General features: G+C 21.2%; 4 protein-coding genes across 4 annotated transcripts; 2 read left to right on the top strand and 2 right to left on the bottom strand.

Moving 5' to 3' along the window:
• Positions 1 to 964: 964 nt before the first annotated feature.
• PVVCY_1000290 (conserved Plasmodium protein, unknown function) lies at positions 965 to 12,688 on the top strand (the record flags this gene model as incomplete). Its single annotated transcript, XM_037634402.1, has 1 exon — positions 965 to 12,688. The coding sequence occupies one exon, from the start codon at positions 965 to 967 to the stop codon at positions 12,686 to 12,688; it is 11,724 nt and encodes a 3,907-aa protein (XP_037490501.1).
• An 868-nt stretch (positions 12,689 to 13,556) lies between these two features.
• Positions 13,557 to 15,977, bottom strand: PVVCY_1000280 (conserved Plasmodium protein, unknown function; the record flags this gene model as incomplete). Its single annotated transcript, XM_037634401.1, has 1 exon — positions 13,557 to 15,977. One exon carries the CDS (start codon positions 15,975 to 15,977, stop codon positions 13,557 to 13,559), a length of 2,421 nt encoding a protein of 806 aa, XP_037490500.1.
• Positions 15,978 to 18,428: 2,451 nt separating this feature from the next.
• Positions 18,429 to 19,043, top strand: PVVCY_1000270 (conserved Plasmodium protein, unknown function; the record flags this gene model as incomplete). The annotated part of the gene is made up of 1 exon (XM_008625485.1): positions 18,429 to 19,043. One exon carries the CDS (start codon positions 18,429 to 18,431, stop codon positions 19,041 to 19,043), a length of 615 nt encoding a protein of 204 aa, XP_008623707.1.
• Positions 19,044 to 19,573: 530 nt separating this feature from the next.
• On the bottom strand, positions 19,574 to 21,471 carry PVVCY_1000260 (conserved Plasmodium protein, unknown function; the record flags this gene model as incomplete). Its single annotated transcript, XM_008625484.1, has 10 exons — positions 19,574 to 19,660; positions 19,805 to 19,877; positions 19,997 to 20,133; positions 20,244 to 20,310; positions 20,402 to 20,494; positions 20,653 to 20,747; positions 20,880 to 20,969; positions 21,084 to 21,161; positions 21,282 to 21,346; positions 21,468 to 21,471. 10 exons carry the CDS (start codon positions 21,469 to 21,471, stop codon positions 19,574 to 19,576), a joined length of 789 nt encoding a protein of 262 aa, XP_008623706.1.
• Between the last annotated feature and the right edge of the window lie 818 nt (positions 21,472 to 22,289).

Genomic DNA, 22,289 nt, shown 5'->3' with positions numbered 1-22,289 from the left:
TAACTATTTTACAAGTTTTTTAACATCACTAATTTTTTTTTCTGAGAAAAAATATTTATTTTAAAATGATCGATAACAAATAATAGCTGGATATTTATGGGAATTTTGTAGTTATAAATAATGGAAAAAATTATGGAAACAAAGAATAATTTATTCGATATGTATTTATATATATATGCATAATATATACAATATATTGTATGCAAATATAAGTGGAGACATGAAAACAAAAAATGTATACCATACTTATATAAAATTTATTAATAAATAAATTAATTAAATATGGAAATAAATATATACATTTTTTTTATTTTGAATTACATTTTTACATGTTTGTATATATTTTGAATTTTTTTTGAAATACGATATTTTATATAGTAGGTATTTTGTATAATTATGGCATTCGTTTTATTATATGTTAGCAAAGGTATTAATTAATATCCTATAAAAAACTCATTACTTTATAGATATGATATACATATACATACATATGTATTCATAAATTTTGAAGTAATTTTGTAGTTTATAAAAGAAACAAAGAAAACTCCTTGAGGAAATAAAAAAAGAATCTTTGTTTGTAATACCAATGAAACCCTGAAATATTTGAGAATATTTTGTTGTTGATTTATAAATTATATATTTTTTTACATTTGTTCAATAAAATTATATATAAGTTTGTAATTCATTTTTATATCGTTATAGATTTACTGTCACTTTGTATTTATTACGCATTTTCAGTTGTACATATATTTGCATTATATTCGTTTAGTGTATCTATGTATATACAATGTATGTAGACGAATTCAAGGAACCAAAAATAGCTATTTGAATTGTATAAAATTATATGATTTGGTTATAATACCATGCAATTATGAGATTGAAAATAATATATACGGATTTGTATTGTATATAGATTTGTGTGAACAATTAGGAAGGGGTTGAAAAAAAAGTAAAATTTAATAAAATGAAGAAGGCAAAGGATGAAGTGATAGAAATATGTTCCCTACTAAATAATAATAAAGATAAAAGCATAGTTAAAGGAATAAGAGCATTATGTTTGTTTATAATAAATAATGGCTCTATATCAGACGATGAATATAACAATTATGTTAGGTTATTGATAGAAAATAATTATTTTCGTGTAATATATTTTTTATTGTGTCGTGAAGTCGAAAATGTGAGTTCTTCAAAAATAGTACAAGATATTGATTTAGAGTTTATTGAAATAATTTTTTATACATTAAATTGGGTATTTCGAAAATTGTTTGGAGGAGGTAACATATATATGAAGAATAAAAATGAATTCGATAATGGAAAAATAAAAGGACCTAACTTTTCTGAAAAGGATGGAAATATAGAGGAATATATAAAAAATGGTATATTTGAAGAATCCCCTGAATTTTTAATGATTGGAACATTATTGCGTGATAATTTGAAGTTTGTTGAAGTTATTGCATTAGCTAATATTTCCTATAATGCAATATATATATTAAATTGTATTTTTTATTTTTTATTATATCATAAAAGATTTAATGAAGTTTTTTTAAGATCCAATTTGGTGTTAAGCTTGATTAAAATAAGAGAAAATTTGGAAGATTTTTCAAATATAAAAAATAATGACAACACATTTGATAGCATTGAAGAAGAAAACATAGATGATGAAAATGACATGGATAACAAAAATGAATTATACAACGGAGACGATATAATAAATATAAAAGAAAAAAATGATGAATCAAGTGTTGTAAATAATAAAAAAAACCTGTCAATTAATATCGGGAAGAATGATGAAATATTGATATGCAATTATTGTTTTGAAAAAGAATTAGCTTTTTTATATAAACATATAGCACTAAAAAATTTGAAACATCAAACGAATAAAAATGTTAACATAGTGGAAAATTGTGATTTTTATGGTGAATTATTAATAAGAAAAAAAAATGGAGAAAGTAAAATTTTTAAAGAAGAAATAATAAATGTAGAGAAGAGAATTAAAAAAATTAAAAAAACGTTAAAGAAAAATAAAGGAAATAATAATGATAGTATTCGTGATTTAATTGAAAAGGGATCAGACTTTGAAATAATGAGAGTAACTATATTAATTTATTTTTTATATTGCTATATATTTAGTGTAAAAGGTCATTATTTATATAAAAATTTTGGAAAATTATGTAATGAGATATACGAAATATATAGAAATAGTACTGATGTGGTGAAACATTATATTTTGTTATGCACATATGAAATACTAAAAAAAGGCGAGAATTATAAATATATTAACATCTTTCTAGTTATAATGAAATTACAAAACAATTTCTTAAATAATATTCAGATCGAGATGAAAGAAACTGTTACTTTTATTTTAAATGAATTTTTGAAGCATAATGAATTTTCTCACATTTATAAAAAAAACAAGTTTAATGATAAAGTTATATTTCTTTTAAAATTGTCAAAAGAGTCATATAAAGAAACGGATAATCAATTACACAATAATTTTGATGAAATAATGGAAGAAAGTATTGAAAAATCAAAAAATAGTTACATTTTAGTTATAAATTTTAATAGAAAACAATATATGCAAACAGATAATGATTATAATGATGCTATAATAAAATTTGCTAAAAATGTTAAAAGCAATAAAATTGAACAAATAAATAATAACTTTTTATTATTAACTGATAAAAAGGAAATTCGTCGGATTTGTATGATATTTAAAATTATAGAATTGTATGTAAAAAGTTTTTCCACAGAAATGCATCAATTATGGGTCATTAGTCCTAATTTGAAAGAAAAAGAAAATGACAAAATATCGAAAAGTAATATATCAATAAATAATAATATTCTTAAAATCGAAATGTCTCATCATAATATAAAAATGATGAATGATAAATTTTTTGGATTCATAGATGATTTGAATGTAAAATATTTTCTTAATCATTATGTAATCGTAAGAACATTAGAAAAACATCAGCACTTTATTAATATGTATTATACTAGTTCCAGGTTATATAAAACATTAATTTCTGGGAATACATATATATTTATATTTCTTAATTTATATATCGAATTAAATAAAATATTTTTCATCTATAAAAAAAAGTCAAATTATGGCATGTGTATAAAAAACCATGGAGGAGATGTAGCATTTGATAAATTGTTTAACGGGGTGCTCGAGTGTGATATTACTGATATAAACGTCGACAGGCACATATCCTCGTTTAATTATGAAAAAACAGAGAATGAATATGATGGGATAAACAACAACGAGGAACACAATTTGCTACCAAGTAATAAAAACAAAAAAAGAAGAGTGAACATAGAAGGTGATAATATTGAAGAAGAAACAATAATATTTGAAACAAGCCAATTAAAAAGAAAACAACCAAAACATGAGGGAAAAAATGAAAATAATAACATAGATTTTGAAAATAAAATGGATAACAATGAAACTGATAAAAGTTTCCATGAAAAATGTCAGTATAAATATATATATATAAGAATTAAAGATGAAATTGTTCATAAGACAAATTTTTTAGCGTTATGTAATGAAGTTGTAGATTTAAAAATTGTTGTTGAATTGTATAAGAACAAAAAGATAAATATATATAATAACAGTGAAATAATAAATAATGAAGATATCTTAATTCAAAATATGAAAGAAAAAAATTATAATATTTATAGTGAAGAAAACGAAGTAAAATATAAAAACAAATTAGAAAAATTATTATTTTTTTTTATGCCCATGCATATTACAAAATATTTATTAAATTTTGGTATTGGAAAAAGTCGACATCAATATTTTGATTATATGGTAATATCCTATTTATATTATGTATTTGAAATATATAAATGTATTTCCTTGTTTGTTTTATCTCTTCAATCTTATATAAACATTCCGAGAGGAATAGATAATGAAAATTTACTCAAAAGCATAAAGTTCGATTTGTCAATAATGTTTTATAGCATGGCTAGCTCATATTATGTATTAGACATTGCATATGTAAATACGCTCTTGTTAAGCAATATTAATAATGTAGAAACACATGAAAATAGAAATATATTAGCAAGTAATGATAACAGTAATAGAGGGATAAAGAAAAATGGAAAAAATAATATCAATGACCAGAAAAAAACAAAAATTGAAGAGGAATATTCAAGTGGTAGTGATTGGGATAATTATGTTTTCAACATAGAGGATAAAAATAATATGATGTTAATGAATAAATTAGATAAAAAAAAAAACGAAAAGGAAAACATGCTAAATTTATGTTATTTTATAAATAATGTATATATAAATAGTAGAAGTTTAAACATATTTCATTTTATATTTTTAAGGAGTTTTATAAATTTATTTGATGAATGTGACTTGAAGAAAAAAGTAATACACACATTATACAACCAGAGAACAATTATTGAAGTAAATGATTTTACATTATTTTCAAAAATTAATGATAATATTTATAAAATATTTTTAAAGACATTTATAGAAAAGAGTTATTTCACCATCGAAAGTTACAATTTATTTAACTCTTTATTCTACATTTTTTTATATTATAAAAATAAAGTTATAATGGAAAAAAACGAGGAAATAAAAAACAACAGTAAAAATTATAGTATTTATGAAAAATATTATTATTATATGGAAATTATTTTATACAAAATTTTAAAAAAAACAAAATATTTTGATGACGAAACCTCGGATGTTTTACTTCTATTTCTAAAATTTTTAAGAAGTATAAATAATTCACGAGAATTTATTACTGTTTGTACAGTGTTTTTTAGAATTTTTAATTTGTTTAATACAAAAATAATAATGTTGCAAAGTTATTACAGAAATATAATGGAAAAAAAAAACACAGAAGAAAATTTAATAAACTATACCGTCAAAAAACGGAGAATAACAAATTGTGACAATGCATCTGGTTTTGATTTAATTATTGAATATTTGTTTACAAATAACATAAAAATTATATGTAATCATATAGTTATATTAAAGGTTGTTAATGATAATTATTCAAAAAAGGAAGGGCAAAATAATATCGAGCTATATGAATTTACTGTCAATGACGTTTTACAATTGTATAAAAATTATGTAAATTGGGTTAAATATATTATTTTGTTTAATCCATACATATATTTAAAATTAAAAAATAAAATAAAAAATAAAAAATCTTTGAGTGAACTCTTTAATACTATTACTAAAAAGAGAATGGATGGTTCTCCAAATTCAAAACTTAATAAGAATAATACTTCTCAAGAAAGTTGTAACCAACCAAACAGTAACGATTTGGTAGACGAAGAAAATTCTATAGAAAAAAATAAAAACGATGAGAATGAAAATGTGAACCATCCTTATAAAAAAGAAATAGAAGAATACAATGAAACGTTCCAAAATTTTTTGAAATTTCAAAAAAGTGTAAAATTATTTTTAAAAGAAATAAAATCAAATAAAACCGATGATACAACTAAATATAAATCAAAAATTGAAAAAATATGCACAATGGAGATGAAATTAGAAGCAAAAAATAACGAACAATATTTAATGAATAATAAAGAGGAACTATTAAAAAATAAAAAAGGAAATAGTATAGACTGTGATACTAGAAAACAATTAGGAACAGTTTTGAGCAAATGCAAAAATGTGTTAAAAGCTTATTTAAAAGAAAAAAATATATTTATATATGATCCAAAATATACTGAAGAAAACGAAAATGAAATGGATGAAGAAGTAATTTTTTATAAGATGTGTAATATATCAAACATTTTAATTAATTATTATTATATTAATTATATATATATTAAAAATAGTGAAGTAGATAATATAAATATAGATATTGTTATATATATAATAAAAACGATAAATTCTATATTAAAGATATATCTTAATATTTGTATGAATATAAATAGAAGATTTAGCTCATTAATAAAAAGAAATTGGGAATATATAGGAGCAGAAAATATGATTATGAATCGTAAAAATTTAAATAAAGATAATTTTCATTCTAACCAATTTATTGAAAAAGTTAACAAATTGAATAAAAAAACGTTTATATATTTTTTGAACATTTTCAAAAATGGATCGTTTAAAAATTTATTGAATATATTGGAAAATGTGGGGAAAATAAATAGCGACGTATATGAAAGTTTTATTTACCTTAATTTATGTTATATACATAAAAATCTATATTTCTGTAAATTAAAAAGGGAAAAGCATATAAATGTGCTAGTTGATAATTTAACATTTATAATTAATGCAATAATAAGGCATGATATAAGCAAAAAAAACGTTCTTTTTAAAAAAAAAATATGTACCATGGTTTTTTATATATTAAACAAATTGCAAACAAAGGAATGCCTTATAAACAAATTAATTGTGAGTCCTTATTTCTGTGATAAAGCAAAAAATGATAAAATTACAAGCTCAGAGAAATTCAATGATTTCGAGCAAATAGATAGTCCAAATCAATTTATTATAGAGGAAGTTCTTTCATTTTTTTTATATTATAAAACCAATGAAAATATTATTAGTAATACATCACTACTAATTAATAATATCATAAAAAATAAAGGAATAAATGCAACTATTAAAATTGCAGCAAAAAAATTGTGGGATTTGCATCTTAATAAAATTTATTCATATAATGACTTATTATTAAACTATGATTTAATTAAGAATATTACAACCTTTAGTTTATCAAACGATTTGGACAGAAACGGGAATAATAATGATATGGGTGTTGCTAAAAATAATTTAATTATTAAAAAAATACAAAATGATAAAATATATTTTTTAAATTATAAAGATATAGAAAGAGAAATAAAGAGTTGTATACTTTATAATTATATAACGCATTTTGGAATTGAAGCATTAAAAGACGAAGAAAATGTAAACATTAGTAATGAGAATTATATTATTATGTTTATTTTATATTTTATGAAAAATTATAATGAGTGGGAATTTTTCGATAAAACACATATTAGCATTTTGGAAAAAGTTACTTATAAAAAAGTTTTTAAACTGAAAAAAAATACATTTACAAACGAATTTGGAGAAATATGTTTAAATAAAATTATATATTCATATAAAAATGTAATTAATAAAAACAAAATTGACTTCCTTTTATTAAATACGAAAAGGATGAAAAATAAGAATTGTCTTTTTGTAGCCATGTCTATATTATATTTTCTGGGGATTTTATTGAAAATGGAAAATCGAGCAACTATGTTCAATAAATATAATAAAAATATAATACGAAGAATATGTAAAGTCGTTTTTCTTTATTTTTACGAATATTTTTTTGAAAATGATGTTAAGAAGAATAAACATATTTTTAAATCGTATAATAGAGTAGTTTTTTTTACGTATATAAAATATTTCAAGCAGTTTAAGAAAAATGACGGATCACATAAATCGGACGATATAAATAATGAACAAAATACAAGATTCAACAAGTTTGATGATGGGGATTTAAAAGACAAAGGAAACGATTTTCATATCATGCTTATGCTATTATTAAACTTGATTAATAAAAACAAGAACAAATTTCATATTGAAAATGTGATAGATAAACATTTCAATTCTTTATTAGTTAATATTTCGAATATTTTTAAAGGGGATAATACAAAACATTTGTATTACACAGATATTATGAAAGAATACATATACTTTTTGTGTGATCGCGATATGAATAATATAGTAAAACACAAAGGAAATATGAATTATATATTATTTAGCATATATTTCTTACTATTTAAATATATGAAATTAAGAGATTTGGATTTATTAAATATGATTGAAACATTTTTTAAAGATGAGGGTATAGAAAAAATAATTTTATTCCAAATAGATGAATACAAAAAGAAGAAACAAAAAAACGATGAAAAAATTTTAATTTATATTTTAAAGTTAATAAAAATATTTTATGAAGAATGGTATAGCTTATGTAAAAATAAAACAGAAAATCAAAATATACATTTAAAAACTTTAAATAAAAATATATTTAATGAGCTTAAAAAAATGTATAGTTACACGTTAGGGCGTATAGACATATGTATAAGAAATATATTTTTTGTAGATTTATCTTATCTTTTAAAATCAATTACTACTAAAAATATGCTTGACAATAAGCTAATGGATGAAGTTTTAAAATTTAAAGATTTTAATTTAGATAATGATAACAACTATAATTGGCTAAATATGAACTCCAAAATGTTATATAAAACGTGTAGTTTTTTTTTCATGAATGAAAATATACGTAACGAATTAGGAAATAATGAAACATATTTTACATTTTATAAAAATATAAAAAGCCAATCTTTGAGTGAAAATTATAATATTAATGAATCAAAAGATGAAAAAAATTATGATTATGACGACTTGCAAAATAATATAAATAAAATCGATACATCCAATAATTTAGGAAATTATGAAGATGATAACTATAATGAAAACAATGAGAATAACTATGAAGAAGATATGAATGATTATAAAAATGGTGAAGATAATGAAATTGAATTGGGGAGAATGGAAAATTATTTAAAAGATTTAGCTATTAAAAATTTGTATTCTATAATATGTCAAAATGATTACATTAAAAAAGAAGTTTATTTTTTATCAGACAATGACAAATTAAAAGACAATGTATATGATTATTTATTTTTGCTTTGCTTAATAGTTAGTAAATTAATTTTTTGTTTTATATTAATGTCAGAAAAATTAAGGGTTTTCTTCTACCATTTTAGGATTTTATATACGACAAATAATTATAATAATATTTTTTTAAACTATGATCTATTATATATGCAAGAAATTAACAGAAAAATTAAAAACTATATAAAGAAATATCCAGATATCCATTTTTATATTGATTATGACAATAATGAAAGGGAAGAAAATAAAGGCTATAATAACACTTCTTATTATAGTTATAGTAAAAATGTGGAATTAAATGAAGACGGCGATGTTGAAAATTCTTACAATAATAAGGATGAATCAATGAACGCGAAAAATCGTAGTAGTTTATTTATAAAAAACAAAAAATTAATATCTTTTGATGAGGAAAAAGAGCATTTTAATCATTTAAAAAAAGGTGAAAAATATAGTATGAATTGTAAATTTTGTATAAAATTTAAGAAGGTTCATAAGATACACAAATCAAATCGAATTTTTAGTTTATTCGATGAATATGAGAAAAAACATATAAAAAATATGATATACTATGGTAAAACTATTCGAACAACTATATTTTTAAATTGCCCGTATGAGAATAATATATATAACAATTTTGATACTTTTATAAATGGTCAAGAATATTTCGATGATACTAATGAAAATACTAAAAATGATGAAACGAAAAATATATTTGATAATTCTAAAAATGAAGTAGATAAAGTGGAAAACAATGATGACGAAAACGGTGATATCGATATGGATAGTGATAAAAAAAATGATAATAAAGATAATAAAAAAAAAAGTAAAAAAAACACCATAATTAGTAAAATAAACTCATATTGTATAGTTGACAATAATGATGATTTATTATATGGAAAAAAAATTGGAAAGAATCATTATAAAAGAAATTATAAAAGATTATTAAATCAATATCTTTTAGACGATATAGATTTTTTTGGAAAATGGATTAAAAATTTTTCTATAAGCGCATTGAAAATATTAATATGCTGTTTAAGTAGTAATGATATTATTGTTAGAATTATAAGTTTAAAAGGGCTATCCATTTTTTATCAACTTATAGAAAACTCATTTTTTCTTTACAAAATAAAAAAAAAAATTAATTCATTCAGAAGTAAAAAGCATAATAATACGGATGAAAATGATGATATATATGAAGATTTTATGGGGAATAGTATTACACGTATAAATAGAAATAACAATCAGAATGAAAATAATAGTCTTGGAATTGGACAAACGAAAAAAGTTTATGTAATTCCATTTAAAGAATTATTTTATCTATACTTTTTCATGAAAAAATTAAAATATTCAGTAGATCAGAATTCGTATTATATAAATCCTTGTATATCATCTTATTCCGTATTTTTATTAAATGAATTATACAATCAATCGAATATTCAAGCAACATTGAAGCATCTAATTATAAATAAAACGTTTTCAGTTTATTTTTTTTATGCCTATTTAGACAAAATACTTACAAATGAAAATTTAGTATCACTAAAACTGATAAATTTTTTCATTATCTCGGTTCAGTCGTTGTATTCAATAGGGTATGATATAGCAGTAGGTGAAAATCAATGGAAAGATGCAGAGGAAGGGGAAGAATCCCAGAATCAAAATTTTCATAATGAAAATAACGATGAATATTATAACGAAGGAAATAACAATTATGAAGATGATTATGCAAATGATAATAGAAGGGAAGATTATACAGAAAATAAAAATAATAATTATGTTGACAAAAGTTTTTATATAACTTCTAATATTGGTAATAGGATGATTCATGATTTTGAAAATGAAGAAGATGATAACGATGAGGAAGTAGAGAGTAAAATGAATGATGACGAAGAAAATGCGAATGAACCCATTTTGGATAAATTGCAACATATTGAAGAAAGTCACAAAAATGCAGTAAAAATTATTTACAATATTTTAAATAAAAAAAAAATTATTGAAATATATATGTCTATGTTTTTTAATAATTATTTAAATTATAATTTATTAAAAAATTTTTTAATATTGCTTATTACATCAACTAATGTAATCAATGTAGTTTATATGAAACATGACGATGTTAATTGTACTGAGTCGTGTAATGGAAATCGGAAGGATCCATTAGAAAATAACATATATTATGATGAAAATAAAAATAACAGAAACAGCAACCCAGATGTGATAGACGATAAGAAAAATTTGGAAGATAATGAAGAAGCTGAAAACCAAAATAATGATAATACTAATATGAATAATAATGATATTAAATATTATATTAATAATAATTTCGTTATAAAATTAGTTACCAAAAACAATATTTTTTTATGGATCAATTCATTAATGAATAAAAATCTTTTTCAAGAAGGAAATTCATTCAAGTATCCTTCCTCCTTTATTTTTCCAATTTTAAACTTTTATGATTTAACGAATAAAAATGAAAAAATATATGCTAATTTTATTTATAATAATATAAAAAATTTTAAAAAAAGAACAGTCAAATTATCTATGCCACTTTTTTTAATAAATCAGTTGAAGTTTATTGAAAATGATATCCAAATTCTTGAAGAGAAAAATTTTGACGAAGTAAAGGATGACAAGGAAAATAATTATAATGAGAAAAAAATCGAAAGCAGCTGTAATGAGAACAATGAAAGAGACATTGAAGATCCCAATTTGAGCAACTCCAACAAAGATGAGAACGTATATAATGACAATGACAGTAATAATAATAGTGAGACTGTTAGTGCTAGCAGAAGTATGATTGATGACGAGAGTGATATATATAACAATGGATATATGAATAGCAACGATTTACCTATGCTGAAACATTTAGATAACATAATTAAAAATTGGCATATGATAGGATATGTGTTTAAAGAAAGTTCTGGGAAAACAACAGGCATATTGTTATACTTATCATTACTGACCAATAATATAGTGTCTAATTTGTTTTACCCTAGTGTAGATTACTCGCATATTTTTGCAAATAGTTTATTAAAAGAAGAAAGAGAAAAAATCGAAAAATTTATACTAAAAAATGGATGTAATTTAATATATAAAAAAAATGAAAATAATAATAACAAATTTGAGATATGGAATTTTTGGTATAATAATTTTCATAAATGCATATCATTAAAAATTCGAGGAACTTTTTTAATAAATAAAAATGATATCAGTTTGATGAATTCGAATTTAAATGTATTTTCAGAAATCCTAAAAATTATAAGAAATTTGAATAGAAGTTTATATTACATATTCTTTAATTTATATCATACAGAATATTATAACTTGTTTATTTTTATTACTGGAAAGAAGAAACATATTGGAAGAAAAAATATATACTTGAAAAAAACTATTAGCAATTATGTAAAAATATGTAAAAGGTTTATTAAATATATTTATCTTTTATTTAATATGGTTTTTAATATTTGTACTAATCTATATGACACAGCAATATTAAATGATAATATATTTCAAAATTCGATATCAACAAAAGTAATTGTAGACAAATCTTTTATGAACAATGATATAAGTTTAATTGTGAATGAATTTATTTTATTTTTTGAAAACATTTGTATAATCATCAATTATTTTAATTCATTTAATTCCAAAAAAGTGAAAAAAGCTAGTACCGATTTTGATATTGAGCAATTAAAACATGGGGAACATGAAGGACAAGAAAAAAACATACATGATAGGTGTAGAACAATTGAAACATTTTATGGTAAAATCCATACAAAATTATTAAAAGAAACGTATAATAAAATTCCACAATATTCCAATTATTTCATATACAGAAAAATCATATTATGTGTATTACAAATGATACATAAAAATTGTTTCAAAAACAACAAACATTTTCATTACATATTTTTAAATAAGCTAATTACTATGTATCATTTTATTCACATTGATAACCAATCAAAAATATACTTATACATATTTGAGCTTTATAATATTATTAAAAAAGATCCATTGGAATCAATACTAAAGCAAATTCTTTAATATATATTAAATATGAAGAAAATATTTTCTCTTAAATTTTGAAACTTTTATGAGTTAATTTTTAGTAATTAATTATTTGGAATTGTAACCCAAATGATGGTACTAAAAAAGGAAGGAAAAATAGTTAAAATCAAAAATAAAATTCATTTATTTAGCATTTTTCCTGAATATAACTTTTTTGTCTATTTTTCATATATATATACATATATTATATGTTTGTTTTTTTATTTTTAATCCTTACATATGTACATTTATTTGTTCATTGATAATTAAAAGTATTTCATTACGATGTTATAATTTCACAATTTTAAAGATTTAAAAAATATGAAAACTCAAATTAAACCCTTTGAAAAATAAAAACTTTTTATTTAACGGATTTCAAACGAATAGCAATAAAAAAATGAATGAATGATTGAATAACGAGGTTGCATTGCATATGCATACTAAATATAATCCAGTAATATTGATACAATTTTTTGGGATAATTTATTGTCATAGGTATAGGCATTGCAATTGTGGGTTTTATTTTTACAGTACTGTGCATATTTAATATGCTAATTTTTCTCTATGCTTATATATATATATTATTTTTGACAGATAACTTAAAAATGTTAACAAAATATGAGGGACAAATTATATTAGTATAATTATTATACGACATTATGAATTATAAAATAAATGTAGAAAAGTAAATAAAATGAGAGCATTATATATTCATATGTGTGTAGATAAATTTGGTGAACGATTTAGACGAGGAATTTCTCACTTATTATGAATGTTACACAGAGATAGTTGTTTTATCAATAAAATAAAGCTGAATTTTATACTGTGCCATGTGTATGTATTTTATATTATATATTTTTTTATTTCAAAGATTCGGATTTGCTGTTAGAAGCTCTTTTGGTAATTCTTCTTTTAGTTTATCATATTCAATATTACGAGAATTGAAATGATTTAATAAATAATTTTCTTTTACTTCATTAATTATAATATCATTTATTTGTTCACTTTGATTGTTTTCTCCTGTTATGCTACTTTCTACAGCTACATTTTCATTTTTTTCGTCTATAGCTAAATTTTCTTTCGTTTCTTCTGTAACTACATTTTCATTTTTTTCGTCGGCAACTATGTCTTCTTTTGTTTCTTCTATAGCTACATCTTCTTTTGTTTCTTCTATGGCTGCATCTTCTTTTGGTTCTTCTATGGCCACATTTTCTTTTGTTTCTTCTATAGCTACATCTTCTTTTGTTTCTTCTATGGCCACATTTTCTTTTGTTTCTTCTATAGCTACATCTTCTTTTGTTTCTTCTATGGCCGCATCTTCTTTTGGTTCTTCTATGGCTGTATCTTCTTTTGTTTCTTCTATGGCTGTATCTTCTTTTGTTTCTTCTATGGCTGTATCTTCTTTTGTTTCTTCTATAGCTACATCTTCTTTCTTAATATTATCATCTGCTTCCTCCAAGACTGAGTTTTTTTTTTCGCCATTTGCCGAATTTTCATTTTGTGTTTCTTCATTTTCCTGTTTGATATCGACAGCAAGATTACTTGATTGATTCACCGATGAATCATTTGTATTATCAGCATTATCATTTATACTGCCATCATTTTTTATATCATCTTTACTATCTATTACTTTATAATCTGCTTGTGGAGTTTGTTGGCTTGGTATGAGATCATTTGGTGTATTGAGATTATTTGTAGAAATAAATTCAGATTGTTTTATATTGGTTGTATCTAATTGGATATCTATATCATTAAAATGTGTATTGTGAAAATTTGGATTTTGATAAATAAATGTTTTATAATTAAAAGGCATAGGAAGATAAAAATTCAAAGCATATATATATCTTTCAATAAATATCAAGAAATCATTTAGATGATTTTCATCAACTAATATTTCTTCATTGTATTTATGTATATAATTAAAATGAAAAATTTTGTCTTTATTTATAATTTGTGTTCTTAAATTTAATTTGTTGTTACTATTTTCATATTTTTTAATAAAGTCATATAATGATTTTAAATATGAGACACACTCATAAAAGCATTTTTTTTTTAGTTTACAAGTTTCTTGATTATTAATTAATGAAGTTTTAATAGTATTTATTTTGTCGTTCATTTTGTTAGTAATTTTATTTTTCAAATGAATAATTTCATCATTTTGGACATTAATATTCTTAAATTTTTCTTTCATTTTTTTATTTAATTTTATTAGTACATTTGTTTCATAATTTAAAAGATTAATTCTGGATATAAGACTATAATTTTTTTCTTTTGATGCATTTAAGTTTATTATAATATGATCGAAATCTCCATTTTTAGCACTTAAAGAATTTATAGAATTAATTGCATTATTCATGTTTTCTATGTTTGTTTCTAATTTGTTTATATTTTCTTTTTGATATTCATTTATAAATAATATCCTTAAGCACAATTTTTTTAGCAATATAATTTTTTGGTTTAATTTTTGTTTCTTTTCATTCTCATAGTCTTCGATTAGACAATTGTTATTAACAATATTTTCATTGTTTGTGTTACCTTGTTTTTCTTTTTTTTTATATGATGTATTCGTTTCGTCTATAGTCTTATTATATTTCTTGTCTTTATGACTTTGCTTCATTTTTATTAATTCATGTAATTTTTGTTCTGAGGATAAAATTTTTTGGTCTTTTAATTTTTGTTGTAATGTTTTAAAATTTTCTCTATGTTTTTTTTCCATGATGTCTTTTTCTTTATTCAATTCAACTAGTTCGGCTTTTAATTTTTCATTTTGGATAACCTGTTCTTTTTCTTGTATTATTAAATTCTTGATGTTTTTTTTTAAAGTATTATATTCATTAATTAATATTTTCATATTGTTGTTATAAATAATTCTTTCATTCCTTTCATCGTCTATAGAACTTTTTAATATGTTTATATCATTTGTAATATTATTTGTATATTCTTCAATATTGTTAATATTATTTTGTAATTTCACCGTAATTTTTTTATAATGATCTAAAGAGTTTTTTTTCTTCTTATCAGATTGGTCAATTAATTGTTTTTTTTCTAATTCGTCCTTTATTATTTTATGATGTAAATTAATTTTTTTTATTTTACTATTCTCTTCATATATTCTCCGAGATATTTTCTCGATCTCATGTTCTTTCTCACCTAAATATTTTACATCACAATCATCCGAGTCATTCTCCAATAATTTTTGATACTTATCCATTTTGTTATCACTTATGTTATGAATGTTTTTTGGTTTTTCTTTGAGATTTGTGTCTTTATTTTTTTTTAGTAGCATTTTTTAGTTTGATTTTTTATAAAAAGAAATTATATAACTGTTAAGAAAAAATATAAAAAATTGGTATGATGGTGTTATGCAAACATGTGATACATATATAAATCGTAATATATTTATTTATGAATTAATAAAATGTATGTTTTGGTGTGTAAAAGAGGTATATATAATAGACATAGGCTTTTCTCGATGATATTATCTAAACCTTTTCTTTTTCTATATTTTTAGACATATTTTATATAAATTTTTCGAAATAACAAATAGTAGGGCAAGTGAAAAAAACACCTAATGCGCCCTTATTATATTCTACTATATATATACATATTTTATAATACTAATACCATTTTCTTAATGATATTCCATTTCAATATTATATTAAAATTTTCTCCTTATTAATAATATGTTATGTGAAATACTATTTGATTAATTATAGTTATTTTTCTCATATCCAATTGAAAAAAGATAAGAAAAAAAAAGGGAAGAAAATGATAAGAAATAATATATATATGACAAAAGAATGCATTATGTGTATATATAATTATGTTTATTTATATGTGCAAAAAATTTTATCGCGCTTTCAAAGCAAAGACACAAATACGCATCTTGCGAGCCCGTAAAAGGGAGAATGTCAAAAAATAAAAAGTTATAAATAAAAGTAGTTATAATACAATTCATAAATAAAATTAATACTTTTTCTTTTTTTGTTTATTTTTCTATATTTATTAAAATAGGGGAAATATATATTATAAATTGTAGTAAGGGATTACTTGATTGAAAACTTAATAGGTGAGCATATAGAGAATTTCTTTAACTATAATTACCAAAAAACTATTTTTCATTATGTTTCTATAAATGCCTATATGTTTATAGAAACTTCAAGCATTACAACCTACTTATATATACAGAAATTATTTATTATTTAAAAATATTGCGGATTAAATATGTGTAATATTTTTTAATAATATGATGATATTGATATATAAAATCATGGAATAGTCTTAGTAAAGACATTTTTTCCCCATGTTTATCTTTGAAAAAAGGATATTATATTATTTTATTCTAAATATATTAATTTGTTACTTTTTGTTTTCAAAACATAGTTGTATAGGAATTGGTATTATATAGTAAATGTGTTGTGCCCATTCTTTATGAGCTTATTCTATATATTGCGAAGATAAGTCATTTTCCCTATTATATGACACTAAATGGGTTTTTATATATACAAATATTAAATTGTTTAAGTGAGGTATAATGATTTCATATATATATATATATATATATATATATATATGGAATTCAATTTAAGTATGGATATATATAATTTTTATTAGTATATTATGTGTATATAATAGGAAAACCCTTTTTTTAATATAATAGCCAAAATTTTTGAAACTTAAGTAGAAATATTATTTACTAGATAGTTAATGATAAGGAATAAATTAAAAATATTTTTTGCTTTTGTTTCTAAAAAATAAATTTTATATTTATTTATTTTTCAAGAAAGAGGGACATTATTATATAGTAAAATTATAGATTAGTTAGCTAGGGGATAATGGATCATATTAATAATAATATAATTATATTTTTAGTTTCGGATTTTCTTAAAATATTCTGGAACTTATCTTAAATATATGCAATGCTTATTTTAATTTTTATATAATTAATTTAGTTGTTTCATAATAACTTATTATATATACTTTAGTAAATAATATTTTTAGAATTATTATTTATATTCCAACATATTATTTATAGTAGAGATAAAAAACAAAATGAATAAAATAATAAAAAACGGTATATGATACGATACGCACTATATATATTTGAAATAATTTTAGGATCGTTTTTCTTATTTTATTAATTAATTGATACGTACCATTCATATAAAAATTACTGTGCTTTTCTTTTACTGTAGAAATAATACTTTATCAATACTTAAAAAAGGACGACATATATATAATGAATACTATTTCCATTATATTATACAATTAAATTTATATTTATGTCGTTCCTAATATTACAAGGAAATAATTATAGAAGCACATATATATATTTTTTTTACTAAGCGACCGATTTCCTCAATTTTCACCATTAGTTTAAATAAAGAAATTAAAAATAAAGGGGATAAATTTTTATATATTTTACAATTTCATAAGAAATAAAAATTATTATATTTTATTTTAAGAGAAAAATATTTTTTAATATTTTTTATAAAATTATTTAATTTTACAAATTATTAGTTTATATATTATGATTTATAATAAATAAATAATAATATATGTATTCTAAATGTTATTTTAGTTTCCTAATTCATTTTTATTAAATTTTGTTATAATTTATAAAAATAAAAATTTTGTATGTATAGATAACACATAATTTTGTTTGATTTGTATTGAAGAGTTCTACAAATTAAATAAGATAGATATTATTTTGTTAATTATATTTTTTTTAAGTAAAATGCATTATATAATAAAATTGCTTGTATCCCTTGCTTTGTTTAATGGGTTATGTGAAGGCCATTCAGATGGCTCAGTATATAATACAAAGAATAGGTATTCTAATTATGATAATAAAAATTTAAATAATATTTTTAAATCAAATAGCCCAGGATGCACTGGAGAACTTGAAAAAAGTATAATAAATGGAGAAAAAATAGATTGGAGTAGCTATGAGTTTATGGAAAATCATAACGGAAACCATAATGAAAGTTCAATTAGTATAAAAATTAATAAATCTAAAGAACATATAATAGAATTACCTGTTTTCGATAAAAAAAAAATGCCTTCGAACCAATTTTATAAAATTCTTTTTAACTGTGCTAAAGCATCTTCAGCAAAACCATATTTAACAGATATTTGCATAAATAAATATTTTAAAAAGTACAATGTACCATTTTCAACTGAATGCGTAAAATGCTTTTCCGATTTTATTGGTTGTGGATTTATATCATGTAATAAGGAATGTTCAAAAGATCAATGCACTAATGCTTGCAGAAATTGTAGTCAAAAAGCATGTTTTAATACCTTATTAAAATGTACACAATTAGATTCCTTACCAGACCCATGCAATTAAATTTATATATATTATATTACCCCATGTTTAGCACAAGGGGCAAAACGAGTTGGAAACATGCAGAAGAAGACTATATAGCAATGACTAAGAATCAAATGAACAAAAGGAAACCAAAATAATAAATCCGACAATATTCAATGGTTTTAATTTTATGTGTTATATTTTTTGTTCTATTTCATGTGCATTCTTCTATATTTTTTATTTATTCATTTTTTTTTATTGTATTTGCATTATCATTTTGAATAATCAAAATTTATGAATAACTTAAAATTCGCATAAAACGAAAACCATTAAAAAATATTTTAACAAGTTAAATGTTAACACTAAAAACAAAAAAACAAAACACCATAATAAAGCCAATACATGCTTTCTTTACATGTATACACATATATTATAGAAACAAATAAAAAAGGGGTAAATGATAACACCTTTTCAATCACATGCTTTTAAATTATAATAGAAATATTACTTACAAATAGTTAATTAGTAATATTATAAAGAAAAATTAAAAAGGCAAATAACATATATATTTATGCATATGGCATTCCTATTTTATCCAAAGTTTCTTCCATTAGGTGAACAAGTGTCTCTTCTGTGTCTTCTCTTTCTAGTCGTTCCTTTAAATTAAAAAAAATGAAAAGTTGTATTTTTTTTATAAGCATTTACTGATATAATGTTGTATGCACATATGTGGATGTATTATATATTTTTTATATCATAAATAATCACTCGTTTATTTATTATTTCAATAAAAGTTTTACTTTATCTATTTCCATTTTTATTTTTGAAAAATATTGTTCGATAAGGGAAACTAAATTTTCTGAGTAATTTTTTCTACAAAAAATACATAAATATATGTGAATAAATATATTTTAAAGGATATAAAACATATTTGATATGTCATTAATTTGGGGTTATTTTGTATAGTGGTTATATTTCTATATATAAATTACCTAGTTATTTTTTCGTTTTTGATTATTTTGATAATTTCGTTTATTTTTTCATCTACGTCTCTCAACATTTCTTTTTCAGTTTTAATTCTTTCATTTATTTCATTTTGAACGATGGATTTAAGATTGGTAATTTCGTTCTGAAAAAATATAAAATATAATAAATGATGATATAGACATTATTGCATAAATAAAAAATTATGACTGTCATTATGTTATAGAATAAGTTTAGCTAATTATAAATTCTTACATCATAATATTTTCTTAACGATGCTTCCTTTTCTTCAAAAATACCATATTCTTCAGTTATTTCTTCCCTAAAGAATATATATATGTGTATATTTGTTTGTATATATAGGTATGCATATAAATTTTAAAATATTTTACAAAAATAAATTCATATATTACTTTAATAAGCTAGATTCATTTTGAAAGTCTTTTATTAGTTTCATTTTGAGTTTATTCCACTCTTCTTTTTCGGTGTTTATAAAATCTTCAGTTCTATTTGTCAACAGTGAAGGGGGAAAAGGTGATTGAATTATAATAAACACGAATTATTATATTCATTTATATATGTGTGGTATTATATGGATAGTAGTAGACACAGTTATGTAAGTACAAATGTGTTTGTATGTCAATCAAGGCATATTTATTCTTACTTTTGTTCAAGGTTATACAATTTTTTTTGATGATAGTTTTTAAATTCTTCAAATTCGGATTTATAATTAGTAAAATCCGTTTTTATATCATTTATCTGATAAATATACATGCGAATAATGCAAATGTATGAGTTACGGTAAAATATAATGATAATATCGCAATACTGTTTAGAGGTATTATTATAAACTATGTATGAAATATTTATAAGATTTTTAATTTTTATTACCTTTTCATTCAATTCTTCAAAAATTTTATTTGAGTTTTCATTAATTTGGACTAGTTTCTCTTCTAATGAATTGACTTTTTTAGTTAATTTCTAAGTATCCCATAGAGAAATAAATAATTATATAACAATTGATTTAAACATGATATTAATTAACTGTAATCCAAAAAATTTTTATATATGTATTTTTTCCTTGATTTATATTACCTCAACTTTTTCATTTTTTTGTAATTCAATATTGAAATGTAGACCGCTCAATCGTTTTTCAAGTCTTTGCAACCTTTCCTGTAGTTGTAACAGAAAAATACGAATATTTAAATTTGTAATTATTTATTTTTTAAATATATTTGCATAATAATATTTGTATAAATATTATTATTATTCATTCATTTTATTTTTTCATACGCTGCTGTGCTTGTTTTGGCTTAAAGAAAATTGCTTGTTATAAACTTCACTTGTGTTCAGATCTTCTATATATATAAGGAAAGTATTATAATATGTGTATGCATATATGTGAATATTTATAGTCAAATTGATGACGAAATTGATACATTTATATTTATTTTATTTTTTAACATTTTGTTTTATTACCCATTTTAAACCACTTTATATTAGAACAAACAATAAATACATTATGTGAAGGAATACTTGAATTTATTATTTATTTTATATTTCTTCTTTATATATAATAGACAATTTGATTAAAATACAATATTGTATTCAAAGATTATGAAAACTTTTTTTATTAATTTTATATAATTATTAAAATCAGAAAAAAAATTAAAGCATTTACTTTTTAATAATTAAACCATTGAAAGTTACACCAAATTTTTTAAAGTGTGAAAAACAATATGATGCAAAATTATATTTTACTATTTATCAATGCATACAGAGTAGAATATATTTTTTTAATTAATACATTATAATATATATTTGCATTAATTCGTTGTTTTCTGTTATTATTATTTTATTAATTTTTTGGAGGGGAGAGGAAAATTGGAAAAGGGAATATTTCCACCAATAATACATGCACATTTATGTTAATACGGCATATACGTATACCTTTACATATTTTTAATTGATACTCATAAATATATGCATAAATATGCATATAAAAAATTATGGATGCTTACATTCCTGTGTGTACAGTATAATTTCCCCAATTTCATTAACTTTACAGTTTTGTTTATTCAGCCATTTATGGTCATTGGATAGCATCATTTAATTTTTATATTTAGCTCTTCTATACCTTAGCATGACCTCCATTAAGTAAATACAATTATATATATATTTGAATATTAAGGAAACATAAAACTGTGTATAAATCCGTTACCCTAAACAATGTGTGTATACTGCTAGAATAGGGATGGTTATTAAAATTTTTATACGTTGCAAAAATACTCTAACTTTTAA

This window comes from Plasmodium vinckei (genome assembly GCF_900681995.1).
Source record: "Plasmodium vinckei vinckei genome assembly, chromosome: PVVCY_10".
NCBI lineage: Eukaryota > Apicomplexa > Aconoidasida > Haemosporida > Plasmodiidae > Plasmodium > Plasmodium vinckei.
Note: the sequence above shows the minus strand (reverse complement) of the source record. Positions and strands in the feature narration are given on the sequence as shown.